Source organism: Ascidia mentula, chromosome 8 (genome assembly GCF_947561715.1).
Source record: "Ascidia mentula chromosome 8, kaAscMent1.1, whole genome shotgun sequence".
Lineage (NCBI taxonomy): Eukaryota > Metazoa > Chordata > Ascidiacea > Phlebobranchia > Ascidiidae > Ascidia > Ascidia mentula.
This window is the reverse complement of record NC_138573.1, coordinates 12,644,782-12,661,501: the sequence shown is the minus strand read 5'-3', so window position 1 is coordinate 12,661,501 and position 16,720 is coordinate 12,644,782. Positions and strand designations below refer to the sequence as shown.

General features: G+C 37.9%; 3 protein-coding genes across 4 annotated transcripts in view; 2 read left to right on the top strand and 1 right to left on the bottom strand.

Moving 5' to 3' along the window:
* LOC145910614 (uncharacterized) overlaps positions 1-16,720 on the top strand; it is a 112,461-nt gene that overhangs the window by 39,124 nt on the left and 56,617 nt on the right. The gene's annotated exons all lie outside the window — the stretch shown is intronic.
* Positions 5,011-7,204, top strand: LOC145910604 (testis-specific serine/threonine-protein kinase 2-like). 2 transcript variants are annotated; one of them, XM_082997792.1, is made up of 6 exons: positions 5,011-5,095; positions 5,274-5,437; positions 5,603-6,459; positions 6,642-6,695; positions 6,759-6,811; positions 6,885-7,204. In XM_082997792.1, the coding sequence occupies exons 1-6, from the start codon at positions 5,084-5,086 to the stop codon at positions 6,927-6,929; spliced, it is 1,185 nt and encodes a 394-aa protein (XP_082853918.1). In that variant the 5' UTR covers positions 5,011-5,083; the 3' UTR covers positions 6,930-7,204. The 2 variants fall into 2 exon arrangements, with proteins under 2 accessions (XP_082853918.1, XP_082853919.1); XM_082997793.1 differs by lacking the exon at positions 6,642-6,695.
* On the bottom strand, positions 10,910-15,446 carry LOC145910602 (uncharacterized). Its single transcript, XM_082997789.1, has 13 exons — positions 15,259-15,446; positions 14,991-15,113; positions 14,556-14,624; positions 14,238-14,474; positions 14,051-14,137; positions 13,673-13,756; positions 13,024-13,269; positions 12,829-12,927; positions 12,644-12,766; positions 12,477-12,578; positions 12,160-12,417; positions 11,925-12,099; positions 10,910-11,761 (listed from the first exon to the last, which is right to left on the bottom strand). The coding sequence occupies exons 1-13, from the start codon at positions 15,356-15,358 to the stop codon at positions 11,683-11,685; spliced, it is 1,782 nt and encodes a 593-aa protein (XP_082853915.1). The 5' UTR covers positions 15,359-15,446; the 3' UTR covers positions 10,910-11,682.

The window sequence follows — 16,720 nt, the reverse complement described above, 5'->3', positions numbered from 1 at the left end:
GCACAACGGTGGCCTTCCAACCACGAAAGTGGATATCTATAGTTTGGGAAAAATTCTTTACAGAATTCTCTTTCATAAATTTCCTATTAATCAAAAGGACGAAGATATCATAAAGGCGACTTTGCAGGGAGGCGACACAACCAGATACAAGTATGCTTAACATTAAGCAAATAAACCACCCCGCTGTTACCGTGATGAGCAACGAAATGAAAAGATGTTTGAGTAACGACCCTGAAGATCGCCCTAACGCTGATGAAGTCCACAGGAATTTACAGGAAGTGTTACAGAAGTTCAGTGAGAGTTCGATTGATGCAAACGTCAGCAACATCCAAAGTCGGAGGAATGAAATCGACGATGATGAAGACGAAGTCACCGTTCCACTTCACTTGTTTTCTCCGGCTACGAACGATTTCCTGCCAGGTTTGCGAAACTTTTGGTCTTTTCTCTGACAATAATTCGTATATAACGCAGAAGAATCGTTCCCACCGAAGTCAAATACAAAGTTAACCGCTTTGGAATATGGAGGTAAGTATTTTTATGAAAAAGCTCCCTTAAAATATGTGTTTGTCTCATAATCCTTGCAGGAAATCGCAAAAAACAGTCGAGTGGCCCCGAAGAGAAAATCAAAAAGCAGTCAAGCCGCCTGAAAGAAGTTCCCAACAAGCAGTCCAGTGACACAGAACAGAATCAGTCCAGTGACCTTTGGTCATTGGTAATCGTAAGTTTAAAAATCTAAAGGTTGTTGTTTATTACAAAAACAAAAGTAATTGATTTAAGTTATTTTCGTCCGGTGCAATACTTATGCTATTTTGAACAATAGATATAGAAATCTTAATATTGCTTGTGCTTTGCAGGTAATCCTTCTGTTTGCCCTGGCCTTGAAAATCTTATTTACCGTCGTTTGATACAACTCGTTTCTTCTATCAAAGTAATTTCCTGGTTACATACCATTATTTTTTGAAAGCGAATCACACAAAACTCAACCATAATTGTTTTCAAATGATGTGCAGATGGTATTACATGTTCTTAAATCTGTGTGACAATAAAACTGTGTCTTGCACCAGTACTTTATCTTGTTTTTGCTGTTTTGCTTTGCCCTTTAAACTGTTAGCTTGCCATTCTATTCTTTATTGTATAAAAAATCGACGCCTATGTGGCCAACCTTTTGCTTTCAGATCCCATTTTTTTTCACTTTTAAATCCGATGCGCCACAACTGTCGCCCCTTTTTGTTACCGAATTATTTCGGCAGCTTTGCAATTAAGCGGTTAGATGTTTTTGGGTGGCGATGTTATCCCCCAATTAACCCTTCTACCTAATTCGGTACTTTGCACAAAGCTGCCTCCCTAATTCTGATACTGCCCAGAACCCTGCAATAACGGCTCACCACAAAGCCAAAGTAACCCAGGCTAATTTAACTTATTGGACGTCGTGTTCAACTATAATAAAACGAATAAAAACAGTACAAAATGACACTGGCCAAGATCTCAATCATCCACAACACCGTAAAAGAGATGCTCACTACACGACGCCCAGAAGAAGACTCGCACGTTTTAGGGAAATCGTTCGTTGCTCCAAAAGCACTAACCAATCAGGATGCGCCTTTTCGACACGCGGCACATCCGGGGCATACAAAAATAAACGGAGCGTAAAATAATAGGAAGAAGAGGGGAGACGGAGGTAATAAAATAGTGTGGTGAAAATAGGTGAAGTGCGAGACTTAAAAGCAATGTATGTGGGTAAAACAATATAATAAATAAAGTGGTAACAACGAAAGAAAACAGTGAAATTACAAGGTGCCAGCAAGAAAGGTGAAAACAATGAAATACATACAATAACTAACAAAAGTGAAAGGTGACGTGAAGGAAAGAAAATTCGTAACATTTTCGTCTTCTTTTTAACTTCAATAATTTTTGATTATATTAAAAAACGAAACTAATTTTTTTTTCTAATCTTAGTGTCACTTTAAGATAATTATTTCGTAAAAACGAGTGAGCGTATGAAAATTACATTATTACCCGATGCTGTAGTTGAAACCAGTTGATGCCACTCGAAAACCTGTATAGTTTTATCGCCGTTTTATTTCTTTGTATATTGTTTATCCGCGTAGTTGCTTTTTTCGAAAATAAACAAGATTTAAATTGATTACCATGCCTTTGGAGGAAAAAATGTAGTTGTTCCCACTCTTCCTCCATTTTGACATTGTTTATTTTGTATATCACGAGCTGCTTCATAGCTAATATTTTGTCAAGGATTGCCACAGAGTTTGGTTTCTTGCGGCTGAGAAGACACAAAAACATAATAGAAACGTTTGAAATCACACAATGGGTTGAAGGGGCGGCGATTATCTTAGAAATGATGCCCGGTGGTAGCCTCGTGCAACTGCTTTTCTGTGATAAAAGTCTTTATAGCGACAACTATCCTCTCACTTACGACCTCCGCCTACGCATGGCCTGTGACGTCACAAACGGCCTCAACTACTTGCACACGGCTAAGGAGACAAAGTACGTGGTCCACAACGACCTCAAGTTCGAAAACGTGCTCTTTTTGCGAGAGAGGAAACATGGGGCGTTTGCTTGTGTGAGGGCAGGATATTTCCAGAAAACAAAAATTGCAATCAAGTGCTTCCCTATGACTGCATGGTGAAAAAATGATAGAAATGGCCAGACGGTAAGATTATGTACAAATGTGGTTTGCGATAATAAACTGTTTAAATTTTATCACCCTACCTCATCCTGTGTTGATATGCCTTAACTCACTGTTTCCCAAATCACTGCCTTAACTGATAAACAAAATCCATATTTACTGATTATTTAAAATGCATTGTTTTTATCCAGGGCTAATTTAATACCTGATGTTCTTGTGTTTCTCAAAGAATTTTGTTGCCTTACATTGGCAAGACATGAGAACATATTAAAACGCAGTTGAAATCACAAAATGGTCGAATGGAACCGTAATTATTTTGGAAAGTTTGTCCTATGGTAACCTCGCTCAACTGCTTTTTGGTGGTAGAGATCTTTACACCAGCCGTTACCCCCTAAGTTACGAGCTCTGTCTGCGCATGGCTTGTGATATCACGAATGGCCTGAAGCACTTGCACGCTCTCAAAGAGGGGAGCTACATAGTTCACTGTGACCTCAAATGTGAAAACTTTCTTCTAACTCCTAATTGAAGATGTAAAATTGCTGACTTTGGGAGCTCATGCTTGTTTGATCCTAATGGCTTAGCGCGAGCAGTTAACCCAAAGCCTTACTTCACTATTTTTTACGGCGCTCCTAAGCAATTAAGAGCTACAATCGTCCCCGCTGTTACGTGATGAACAACGAAATGAGAGTGTTTGAGTAACGACCCTGAAGACCACCCTGACGCTGATGAAGTCAACAGGAATTAGCAGGAAGTGTTACAGATGTTCAATGAGAGTTCGATCGATGAAAACGTCAGAAACATCAAACGTTTAGGAATGAGAACGCCGATAATGAAGAAATCACCGTTTCACTTGACTTATTTTCTCCGGCTACAAATGATTTTTTGACAGGTTTGAATTTATTACGTGCAAAGTTTTTCAAAAAATAAAATATTTTCGTGGGTCTACTTTTAACACAAAACATTTGTAAAATTTTAGCATCATTTTATTTATTGCACAGATGAAACATTGGGACTCAAGCTGATCAGAATATTCTACGATTTTGTATTTCATTGTATGTATATTTGTAATTGGACCTTACAAAAATAGACCCAATAAAACATATAATGTTCGTTTTTGCAGGGAATCGAAAAGAGTTGTTAAGTTATGGTGCAAAATTGTTGATTATGACATCGGTAATATGTTTGATAATTTTTCGAAAAGTTTTAACATAAATTTAAACAATTAAACACTCGTTTTGATTTTAGATAATTATTCTGTTTGGAGTCTTGTTTCAAATCGGTTTTGCATGATATCCACGAAACACAGCGAAAATCTTTTTTCAAGTCCTTTCTACAACTAACATCCACAAAAAGTGAAATATTTATCACTTTCTTCACGCTGTTGATACAAGTTTTGTAGCACAAAGAACTGGGTGATACCTTTGCATGCGTATTTCTCATATAACAACTTGCTCCTAAATTTGTTATGTTGTTTACTAATTTACGTCTTGTAAAAGGAGTTGCACCAGTACGTGTTTAGAAGAACGTTTCATGCAAAATCGAAACCGTTTGACCAGCATTTAACCTCGTTGTTTTGAATGGTGTGAAAATGACTTATGGCCATCAGGAAACAACAGAGGAACACGCTTTTGAAAAGGTATAATGAGAAACAAGAAAGCTGTGCAAAATCGAACCAAAACTCGGCTTTGCTAAGCGGCCCCTAAACTACGGTAATCCCTGCAAGAATAACAGTAACTGGAAGCGTAGTTGCGACTTACCAAGCTTAGATACCAAAAATAGGGCTTCAGAATTTTTAGTCAGTTTCTGGATGGCAAAGACTAATTGTCACATTTTATTCACTGACTTTTAATTATTTATGCATAAGTCGTTTGTCACGTGAAAAGGTTTGGAAATAAAATGGAGTTTTGCAACACATACGAAGAGTATGATGGTATCATCGAAAAGTGGGACTGCGTTATGTAATGTGTATTTTTCCTACATACTGCTAAACACCTAAGTTGTCAAAACGAATCTTTACCAATAATGCCCAAAGCGTTAGTTTTTTCAGAACAAAAGACGTGACGACTCATAAAACAGTGCTTTCAACACTTGGTCACGTCGGGTAGCACATTACAGTTTGTCTTTGGCTGGAAAGTACGATTGTCTGGGGATGGTAGACATAAAATCGAAACAAAGATTCAAAACCATTCCGTAGATCGTCATTGAAAGAATCCACTCCCCTCTGTTGCTCTAATAAACAAAGCAGGTGAAACAGGAGATGGAACAAAGCGTTCTTGTTCCACAATGCTTCTGTGACATCACAGTAGAGGCTTTGTGTTGGAGACTCGCAGACTATTATGATTCAGTCACTTCACTTGTTTAGTATCAGACCCAATCGTAAAGTACAAACGCAACGCCCGTAGCAGTTTTGTTTGCGTAGCAGTTTATGGCAACGCAAAAATGGGAAACAAGGTAAATTGTAATTTAATAGAAATTTAAAAGATTTTCTACAAAGGTTTTCATCCGTTTTGAAATGGTCTTGTTAAAGTTGAAAGTAAGTTTTCGTTGTAAGATTGCCACAAAGTCGATGTTCGATGATAGGTTTATGAGTTTTCAACTTTATTCATTTGTCCGTCTTGAACTTGCTCAGATGTATCCAGCCCACAGAATAGAGTGTGTTCGTGGCGAGAAAGGAAATATTGGAAGAGGTGCGTTTGCTCGTGTGAGGTCAGGATATTTCCAGAAAACAAAAGTTGCAATCAAGTGCTTTCCTATGACTGGTGATGACGACCAGATGTTACAAACGGGCAGACGGTAAGATTACATTCAGAAAATTGGTATAAAACTGTTGCATTACCACACCTACAACATACTATATGTCAACGCATTGAATGGAATACTAGAGTTGTTTTATCATGTTTTCCTTCTGGCATTAATAGTTTTTATATTACGATAACTCACAACTAACGTTTTGTTTAGCGTTCTCAGAGAGTTCCGTTTCCAGATGATGGCAAGGCATGAAAACATATTGAAAGCTATTGAAATTACCGAATGGAGTACTGGAATAGCGATTGTCCTCGAAAACATGCCCTGTGGTAACCTCGCGCAACTGCTTGGTGCTGATAGAGATCTTTACACTGGCAACTATACACTTGATTACGAACTCCGTTTGCGCATGGCTTGTGATGTCACAAACGGTCTGAAGCACTTGCACGCCCTCAAGGAAGGGAGATACATTGTTCATTGCGACCTCAAGTGTGAAAACGTGCTTTTAACTCCCAATTTAAGGTGTAAAATTGGCGACTTTGGGAGTTCATTGTTGTTTGGTCGTAACGGCCACCCGTTAGAACCAAATCCAGGGGCCTGCTTTACAATGTCTTACGGAGCTCCAGAACAATTACGAGCTTTAAGTAATCCCAGTGGCTTTATTGTTAGTAGAAAAGTGGATATCTACAGTCTGGGCATAGTTTTTTACGTCATGCTCTTACTGTCAATTCCTTATCCCCACAAAGATGAAGAGGATATCAAAGAAATGGTCATAAGAGGAGAACGCCCAAACACAAATCTCCTCGAATTTATCCTTCTGATAAGAAACCCCGCTGTTGCCGTGATGAACAATGAAATGAGAAGATGTTGGAGTAACGACCCTGAAGATCGTCCTGATGCTGATGAAGTCCACAGGAATTTGCAGGAGGTGTTACAGAAGCTCGAGGAAAGTTCGATTAATAACGACGTCCAAAATATACAAAATCACATGAGAGGGAACGAGAAGAATCGAGAAGAATTCACCGTTCCGCTTGATCGGTTTTGTCCAGCTACTAATGATTTTCTGACAGGTTTGTGAAAACAATTATAGTCATGCCTAAACTTGTAGTTGTGGCAACAAGTGAGCATTGTATGCTCGTTTTAATAAAATATAAAAATGCTGGTAATTGTCAAATCACAGTAACAGAACTCGATTTAATTATTACAAACAAACGCAAAAACATTGTAAAACAATCTTCCATTTATCACGCAGATGCAACGTGGGACATCAAATTGTACAGAAAAATCAACGATTGTTTATATTATTGTAGGTGTCTCTGGGAGTAAAGCTTGCAAAAACAACCCAGATAAAACATGTTATCTTTTTCAGGGAATCAAACTGGGCTCCTGAGAGATGATGCAAATTTTTTTCTTATAGCATTGGTAAGATATTTTCTCCAACCGAAAACCGTTTTATTTTGCATCCAAATGATTGAACATCTTTTGTGCCTTTCAGGTAGTTATTCTGGTTAGATTCCTGTTTCAACTCGTTTGGGGATGATAGCCCATTTCCAAAACGCCGCAGAAGTTCTACTTGAACACACAAAACTTTTGCATGTATTGCAGTGTGACAGTATTGCTTTGCGTCACTATTTAAGAATATTGACAGTTTTTATATTGCTGTTTATGTCAAAAGTTTCGAAATTTATCCTGTAAATCTTTATACCTTATTTAGCGCATCGCTACATGCTTTACCGTAATCCTACGTTTCTTTGGCCTTTCCGTTTATCTTTATGTATTATTAACATCAACATTCGTAGCAACATTTTATAAATAACATGCACTATTACTACTTGTAGTTACTCCTAATGAGATTTAGTTGGCAAAATAATCGACTGCTGGGCATAGTTTAAATTAAAGTAGAGAAGAATACATTTCACTAATCAATGACTTACACTTGTAATCGACGTTGATCGATTAGATGCCCAAAAAGGTGACCAATCCAGCAGAACACACTGTGGCCAAGAAACTAGTTATTGAAAGAATCCACGCCCATCTGTTGCTCGAATAAAACAAAGCAGGTGCAACAGGAGATGGAAGAAAACGTTCTTGTCCCACAATGCTTCTGTGACATCACAGTAGACGCTTTGTGTTGGAGACTAGCAGACTATTATAATTCAGTCACTTCACTTGTTTAGTATGACACGCATTTGTAAAGTACAAACGAAACGCCCTAGTTTGCGTGGCCGTTTTTGACAACACAAAAATGAGAAACAAGGTAAGTTGTAATTTAATGTTGGCGTTATTTTTTTAACAACGGGTTCCTTTCGTTTTGAAATGGCTTTCGTTGAGGTTGAAAGTAAGTTTTTTGCATTCAACGCAGTATACTGGTTTGAGGAATGAACAACTTTATTCATTTGTCTGTCATGAATTTGCTTAGATGTATCCAGCCCACAGAATAAAGTGTGTTCGTGGCGAGAGATGAAATATTGGAAGAGGTGCGTTTGCTCGTGTGAGGTCAGGATATTTCAAGAAAACAAAAGTTGCAATGAAGTGCTTCCCTATGACTGGTGATGACGACCAGATGTTACAAACGGGCAGACGGTAAGATTACATTCAGAAAATTGATGTGAAACTGCTGCATTACCACGCCTACCACGTACTATATGTCAACGCATTGAATGGAATACTAGAGTTGTTTTATCATGTTTTCCTTCTGGCATTAATAGTTTTTATATTGCGATAACTCACAACTAACGTTTTGTTCAGCGTTCTCAGAGAATTCCGTTTCCAGATAATGGCAAGGCATGAAAACATATTGAAAACTATTGAAATTACGGAATGGAGTACCGGAATAGCGATTGTCTTCGAAAACATGCCCTGTGGTAACCTTGCGCAACTGCTTGGTGCTGATAGAAATCTTTACACAGGCAACTATGGACTTGATTACGAACTCCGGCTGCGCATGGGTTGTGATGTCACAAACGGTCTGAAGCACTTGCACGCCCTCGAGGAAGGGAGATACATTGTTCACTGCGACCTCAAGTGTGAAAACGTGCTTTTAACTCCCAATTTAAGATGTAAAATTGGCGACTTCGGGAGTTCATTGTTGTTTGGTCGTAACGGCCAGCCGTTAGAACCAAATCCACGGGCCTGCTTTACAATGTCTTACGGAGCTCCTGAACAATTACGAGCTTTGAGTAATCCCAGAGGCTTAATTGTTAGTAGAAAAGTGGATATCTACAGCCTGGGCATAGTGTTTTACGTTATGCTCTTACTGTCAAATCCTTATCCCCACAAAGATGAAGAGGAGATCAAGGAAATGGTCATAAGAGGAGAACGCCCAAACACAAATCTCCTCGAATTTCTTCTTCTGATAGGAAACCCCGCTGTTGCCGTGATGAACAGCGAAATGAGAAGATGTTGGAGTAACGACCCTGAATATCGTCCTGACGCTAATGAAGTTCACAGGAATTTGCAGGAGGTGTTACAGAAGCTCGAGGAAAGTTCGATTAATAACAACGTCCAAAATATACAAAATCACATGAGAAGGAGCGAGCAGAATGAAGAAGAAATCACCGTTCCACTTGATCGGTTTTGTCCAGCTACTAATGATTTCCAGACAGGTTTGCAAAATTAAACAACCATTTTTGATATCACACATACACCCAATGTGAAGCACCTAAGTCGCCTACTGCGATGCCTTAAAAATTCGTCTAAAAAAAAACTCCATAATATATATATTTTTTGTAGAGAATCGCGACTAGCTGTCAACTGATGATAGAAAATTCTGGATCAAAACTCTCGTAAGATCGAAGTTGTTACAGAAAACACGATACGCCGCTAACTTTTGTATAGCGAGTTGATTAATTGTGAAAACACAATATTGGACGTCTCGTTGAATTGCTTAAAAATTATTTTTCTTTCAGGTGATTCTTCTTGTTTCATTCGTCATCTATCTCCTCTCGAGAGCTTACACTTAATTCAAGTGATTTGTGCAACTCCAAAATCTGATCTTTAAAGTTAAGGATGACCAAGCAGTGGCGTAGTCAGCCTGACGTTTTTTGGGGGGTGGGCAAATATTTATGGGTTCAAGCAAGTCAAACTTGTTGGTTTCTTTCTACTTTAAATTTGATAGCGGCCATGGCCTATTTTACCCCTAACTGTCTGCGCCAATGTGGCCAAGGTCACCAAGTCATCATTTTCTTCAATCTGCCCACAACCATTTAAATCATTGGTTTCCAACTCATGGCCATGGCGTCATAAATATCTCTTCCGCTGCTACGTACATCGTCGTTAAATCAGTGTTGTAATTTTTAGCTCGGCGTTGCGTTCTATGCTGTGATCCAAAATTCCCCCCGAGTTTTCTTTTATCCCTATTTTTACGCCAAACATCTTTCGGTAAACTTAACCTCATTTATTAACTGTCGGCGCTTTATTTCTGACCGTTCATACTCCCTTAAACAACGCAGAGTTTCAATTAAGGTTGTCTCAGTGATAAATATTGGTTAGTATTATTCGGTGATTTTTAGTCTGCGATTACACAAACTGTTTTAAAATTAATCTTTTTATGTTCTCTCCAATTTTATGTTCTCTCTACTAATAAAATGCTTGTAAATTTCAAGTTTCGACATAATGTGCCATTACCATTTACCAGAATGTAACCTTTTTCCGCCAAACAGGTCATGAATGCAGACCTAGTTACCCTTTACTGACTCTTACTTTGCTACAGTCGTATGGAGCTGTTGCGAAACCTTAGTCTTTTTTCCAAAAAATCGTGTTTCCTAATGTTTGAAATTTAGAAAGTCAGAACCTAATGTATTTCCTGAAGCATAATTTGTACAACCAAAAGATGATGAATGTAAACAACATGCAAATTTATATTTATGAATTTTATTGGTTTTTTGCCTGTTTTATAGTGCACCTTGGCAATGAGAATTTCAAGAAATTATATTTGAACTGTGAGCTCCGATAACCACCTACAAGCGACATTGTAAAGATGCCCGCAAATTGTTTCGTGAAGTTTTTCCACTAAAACGTAGCCTATACATTAATTGTCTGCTTGAAACCAGTTAAAACATTAGCAGCAGTTTTAAAAACGATTGAATGCTTTATCACAGCTGTATACAAAGTATTGTTCTTCTCTGGCTCATATTTATTGGATCACAAACATCTTACACGTGCCTTGTTTATTTCAGTGTTTATCTTTATACACACGTTACCAGCAACGTTCTCTTTACCACAAAAAAATGTTTGTAAAAAGCATGCGACATTCTCAGTATTCTTAATCGTTCTCTTGACTGTACAGTATATTATAAGGATTAATATGCTAATATTGGAGTGTTGTGGTAATATTGCAAGTTCGTTTTACGAAAACTGTGTTTTTCAACGTTACAACTGAAGTGCCTTGTAAATAACTCTAATTGTCTCAGAGATATTAAACAGCGCCTCGAAAGCGTTAGCGCGGGATGAGTCCCTTGGGTTGAAATAATTTATTATACCTCTTCCTTCAAAGTAATCAGACCTTGGATAAATATCCGAATAATGATTGTATTGGAATCGGTTAAATGCTTCATAAAAACGGCGCATTACGAACTCTGCAATACGAACGTTGATTCTACCGGGTTCAAAAAGAATTGCAGTTAATAGCAGTATAATAGTAGAATAGTAAAATAATTTTACAGGTACACACTTGGCTTCATAAGCCTTCTTTACTGAGAGCTGATTGGTCAATACTGTGGGCGGGGTATCATGAATTACTTGGAAAAATATAATACAAGTAGTAAGGTGCAGGATACGGTCAGCAAGGACGCATCGAGGTTACATATAAACTGGATATAAATGATTCACATGTGCGGTAGGTTATAATGGTTCTCTGAATCATTGTGGAAAACATTCTGGGGGAACATTGACGAAAGGCGATCGCTCGTGTGTTATCTGTGACGCATTTGAATGGTTAGTTTAATACAAGAATAAAGAACAATTCATATGGCAAACAGGTTGTTAAATGAATCACTTTACTCGAGAACATTCGATGGATAAATCATTTGGGTCACATTATGAGGTCATGTTTACACTTGGGTCGAAACTTGCGAAATATCCAATGCATATTGTAACGGGGCTTGCAAATGCTCGTGCAATACTGCAAACACAAGACATTACGCAATATGTATCTGGTTTCTGTAACGTATGTTACAGCCTCAACCATAATTTGCTGGGACGAAAAATGAAGACATGGAACGTAAACAAGTTAGTATTTTGCAAATTTCGATGACAATATATGTACATAGCATTCTTTCTCCGCCTTGGTGGGGTCAGGGTTTACACGCTTCCCTGTCATCTTTCCATTTTTTATATTCAGCTTTCCAATCTTCCAACAACTCGCGATATTCTCTGTGTGGAATTTTACATTAATAGATTCTCTAAAATCTTTACATATATATATATAAATAGAAAAGATATGCTAACAGAACGAAATCCGGGATGTTGCGATATAAATTTGGCATTTGTTCATTTTGCAATGATTCCAAATTTATTTACGGTTAATAACGGTCACCTTTGACTGGGCAAAACGTTGCAGTTGTAAGAAGGTTCATAAGTGGTCGTTATTGGTGGATCTACAGTGGAGAAACTCGGTGTGGTCGAAGTCATAGTTGGGGTGGAAGAAATCGGTGTGGTTGAAGTCGTAGCTGGAGTGGAAAACATTGTGGTAGTGCTGGCTAAGAGACCCTCTGCAAAGCAAATGTATTTGGGACACTTGTGTCACGTTCGCATCACTCAGTAACGCTTACCTGTGGTAAAAGTGAAGTTTGTTGAAGAGCTTGTTGAGAACGTGGGTTTGACCATGATGGTATAAACAGAGGTTGGGTTAAGATTAGCAAACGCTGCTTCCCTGTTGTGAAGTCCGCTGTACTTTATAATTACACTTGTTCCTTCGATCAACGTCACGTCATAATAAAATTGTTCATAAGCTGGAACCAATCTTTCCCACTTGACGATGACGAAATGAAGTCCAACATTTTGTGCAGTAATTGTGACATCACTGTTTCCTGTGGTTCATTATTTAGACCAAAGTTCGTTGAAATCTCACTTTTCGTCAACAACTTACCATAACACTCGGTTCTGTAACAGTAACAACTTGATCCATAATAATTTTTATCGCAGAAACCGCGGGTTCCACAAACCGAGTAGGCAGTTGAATCACATTTACCTGGAATTTCAATTCGTTATTGCATTAGCACATAGAAAGTTTATTATTAGTTTCTTTCAACTTACCCACACAATTGATTCCATCGCCAAAGTATCCCAACTTACAAGAACATGTGAAACTGCCCATTGTGTTGGTACATATCGCCTCATTGTGGCAATTGTGCAAACCGTAAGAACATTCATCAATATCTGTAATAAAGGTTTGTCGCTTTTACCAGTTATAACTTAAGATTATTGTTTTTAAATACAACCCAAGCAAATTGTTCCGGAGAGCGTAAATCCATTTCCACAGCCATCAGCAGGATTTGGTGCGTCAGCCGATGAAGTCGAGTTAATCGGCATTTCTGGTTCTATATAAAAGTTTGCAGGGTGTCCAGACATAAAGGAAAAATGTATGTTGGTTTGTATTTGTAATACAAGATAATCAAAGAAGTAACAAACTTTACCTGTTTGTGCCAAAATACTTGCAGATGCGGATCCAAGGTGGTTATAAACTACTACAGTTAGATTATAAGTTGTTGAAGGCTTCAGAAACGAAAACGCTGCTTTTCCATCAATGTGTTGTTCGTACGAGACACCGTTACCGGACAAAAATGCATTACTAAATATATCATTGTTGCTTGTCCATAAAAAACTGAGACTAATGTTTGATTTCCACGTCGTATATAGGTTTCCAACTGAAGGCAGTCCATCTTTGAGAAAGTTGTGAGTCACTTTTATTAAAGCAGCGTGATTAACCTCATATTGGTATTGCATCCAAATTCAAGAGAGGCGAATCAAATTCGGGCGGAAGTTACTGAGTTAACGCCTTATGTAAATTGGTTTAATTTTGCTTGAGTAAATCTTGCAATAGTTTGAATGCTTTATTTGTTTGTAGGTCTTGGTTCAAAAAAGTTGCACGTAATATTTCGAATTAGGTTACTTCGTCAACTGGATAAAACTGTTTATATGTTGTCGAGCAAAAAAAATTAATCCGTTCGTAATATGCTTTATATGAAATAGGCTTACACTCATCAACAGAAGATCGCAGGCGCTCATTGAATATCACGGGTAAAATTGTATCGACTAGTAAAACATGTAGATTCATATACTGACCAATATCGATTGCCTGTCCTAACCTACGGATGCCATCACACTTGTTTTTGTCACTAGAGTAACATTCCGTTCCACCGCAATGTTCTGTAACAATTGAAAATTTAAAATTCCGCGTTTACGAAAATTTAACTCATTATCTTTTAGTTAGAGCAATGTGTTACGTTTTATATACTTTTTTCATGTAGACATGGCCTAATCTCGAATCGTGTTATAAACGTCCTTACTATAGCATGTTAACGAAGAAACGAGGAGTCAACAACATTCTACAAAACAGGTTTTTAAACAATAAAATTTAAGTACATTGCGGAAGAAATATTGTTCCTGTATATACCGCGACAATTTCATGCCATTAATTACCTTAACCATATGCCCACTCACGTGTACAAAAGGTGCCGTTTCCAATAAAGCAAGGGAGACAACCTGACGTTGCTGGAGAGGGAAGTGTTGGTTTTGCTGGTTCAGATACTGCGCACAGAAAGTGTCTATTGCTTTTTAACTTGAGCATTGTAGAAAAAGTAATCACCCCAATGTTAAATATACAAAAGTTACAGGTAATTTAACTTACGAGTTCTGACAACAATATTGTAAGTAGTTGAGGAAATGAAATTCCGAGCCGTTACTGTGATGTTGTACTCGGTATCCGGCTGCAAGTAAAGGAAACCCATCTGCCTCGTTCCGGACTTGTAATAACTCGTTCCACTAGTTGAAGCATCAGCTGTTTTCGCGTTGCTGGCATTCCATCCAATGAACAGACTGTTACAAGTTCGCCACAAAACCTTGACAGTGTGAATCTCTGGGCTACCTACACGTATGGAGAGGCTATACTGTTTAAAAGAATAATAGTTTCCCTGAATTTGTTGCAGAAAAAACAAGGTACACTTACCACTTGTGAAACAAGAGTAACCGTTCAAACCTTCAGCACAACGACCAGGGCAAGAACTATTGCAGTATCCTGAACATCGAACAGAAAAACTTGGTTATGAAAAAACTAATTTTGTAGTTTCAGTTTAAATGAACTAAATGGAAAAAAAGAGATGTTCCGAAGCACAATTGTGAATTAAATGACACCCAATGTTTTAGGAATATCATTGTCAAATGGATGTAGGCAATATTATCTATAATTTCAATGTATGAATTATTGAATAAGGTCATGGTCCAATCATATAAATCAACCACGCTTAACTTTAGCCGCATGAGGAATACATTGTTTTACAGGTAACGTTGTATACTAGTAAATGACCCGTGGAAAAGAACAATTAAATCACCCAAAACAAAATAATTTTTTTTTTTAAATCTATTTAAATTTCACAGTACAAACCTTTGCAGTCGAAACCGTCACCTACAAACCAGTCTTTGCACTGACAAGTGTATCCCCCACTTGCGTTTATACAATTTGCCTCAACGTGACATGCGTGAGTCCCAAGACCGCATTCATCAACACCTGAAAGCATCATGTAATAAACAAATTTTAACCTTGAAGTAAGATACCATTTTTTTCAAAAATGTTGCTTAAAATATTAACAAAAGCATGCTAGCTCTTCATTTATCTTTTGGCATGTTGTAGTAACATAAGTTATAACATTTACCTTGACATTGACCGTATGTTGCAATAGCAAGCACGAACACCAGACAGGACCACATCATGTTCGCAGAGAATTCAGAACAGTACAAAAGCTTGAGTGACATTGAACGTGTATATAATAGAATACATCAACCTTTTTCATGCCATAAAATAAACTTTCTCATGAGTATCCTGATTCGCTGGTCATGCTGCAACCTGACAAACAATCTATTGTGTTAAACCAAAAATAGAAACGTTGTTGTTTGTCCTGGCATGCAGAATGCTTTTTTACAAACATTCTCAGGAGTTCACGATTTGCAAACTGACAAACAATTCATTGGGTTCAACCTGAAATATAAACGTTGTTGTTTGTTCAAGTACTCTGATTTCTCCGTAAACCCAGTCAAGCATGCACACCCCGCGACCCCTGACTCACTCCCACACCACCATGCAATCACTTGCAATCAGGGATGACGACTCGTAATCTCCAAAGGTATCACCTTACACCTGCATCATTTTGACATTCAAGATCAAGGTTTTGTGCAACCAACACTCCGTGCAATCAACACTCACAAAATTCTAGGTTGTGTACAACCAACACTCAGTGCTTAACAACCGGTGTGCGGTGAGAGAAAGTCGGTTTACCGGGATGTGAATGTAACAATACATTGACTACTTCTTCTTTGACGTATAAGTCTTACATATTGGGTTAGGGTTTGCCGCCGAAGTTTCAAGATTTATAAGTGCGACGTCATTGCAAAAGGTTACGAACACTGTCTCACTTTACGTAGTAGGTGAAAATTGTTCTGCTTAAAATGTTACATTATAAAGCGGGGGTTCATTCTTGTTATTCAGCATTCCAATCTTTCTACAACCTTCCATGTTCTCTGGGCGAATGTCACGAAAAAATCTTACCAAAGATTTTGTGTAAAGTCAGTCATGCATGAAAACGTGGCATAAGGATTTTTTTTTTGAACTGTTATATTTGAAAGTTCTGTAAAAATCGGATATTTTGAATATGGCAGGAATAATATTCACCGTAACGTGCAATGTGCCTTTTACCTTACGTGTTCATCCCTTTTTAAAAGTGCTGTTCGCGTGGGAATTTACATTCTATTTAAAGCACTCGAAATAAATGCCGGAGCCGCTTTGTGTGTGGTTTCCGTGAACTTATTGGATTTCTGGCCTAACTGTTAAACAATCACGGTATTAGTTTCCCTTACACAGCTTCATCAAGCAGCAAAAGTTACAATTAGTTTGCACTGTGAAGCGACAGGAAAACTGTAAAATAGTATTTAAACATTTCTTTTTTGTCTTTGAGAAAATTTCTTTGATTCAGATAATTTTTATCGCTTCGTTCGCTTGGTACCTTATTTGCAGGGCACCCCGTTCAATCAAGCGAGTTATGAAAGTTGCGTTCAAAAGCAATGTTTATATGAGAGCAAAACACTTTAACACAAACATGTTTTACCCGTTTATGTGATTCA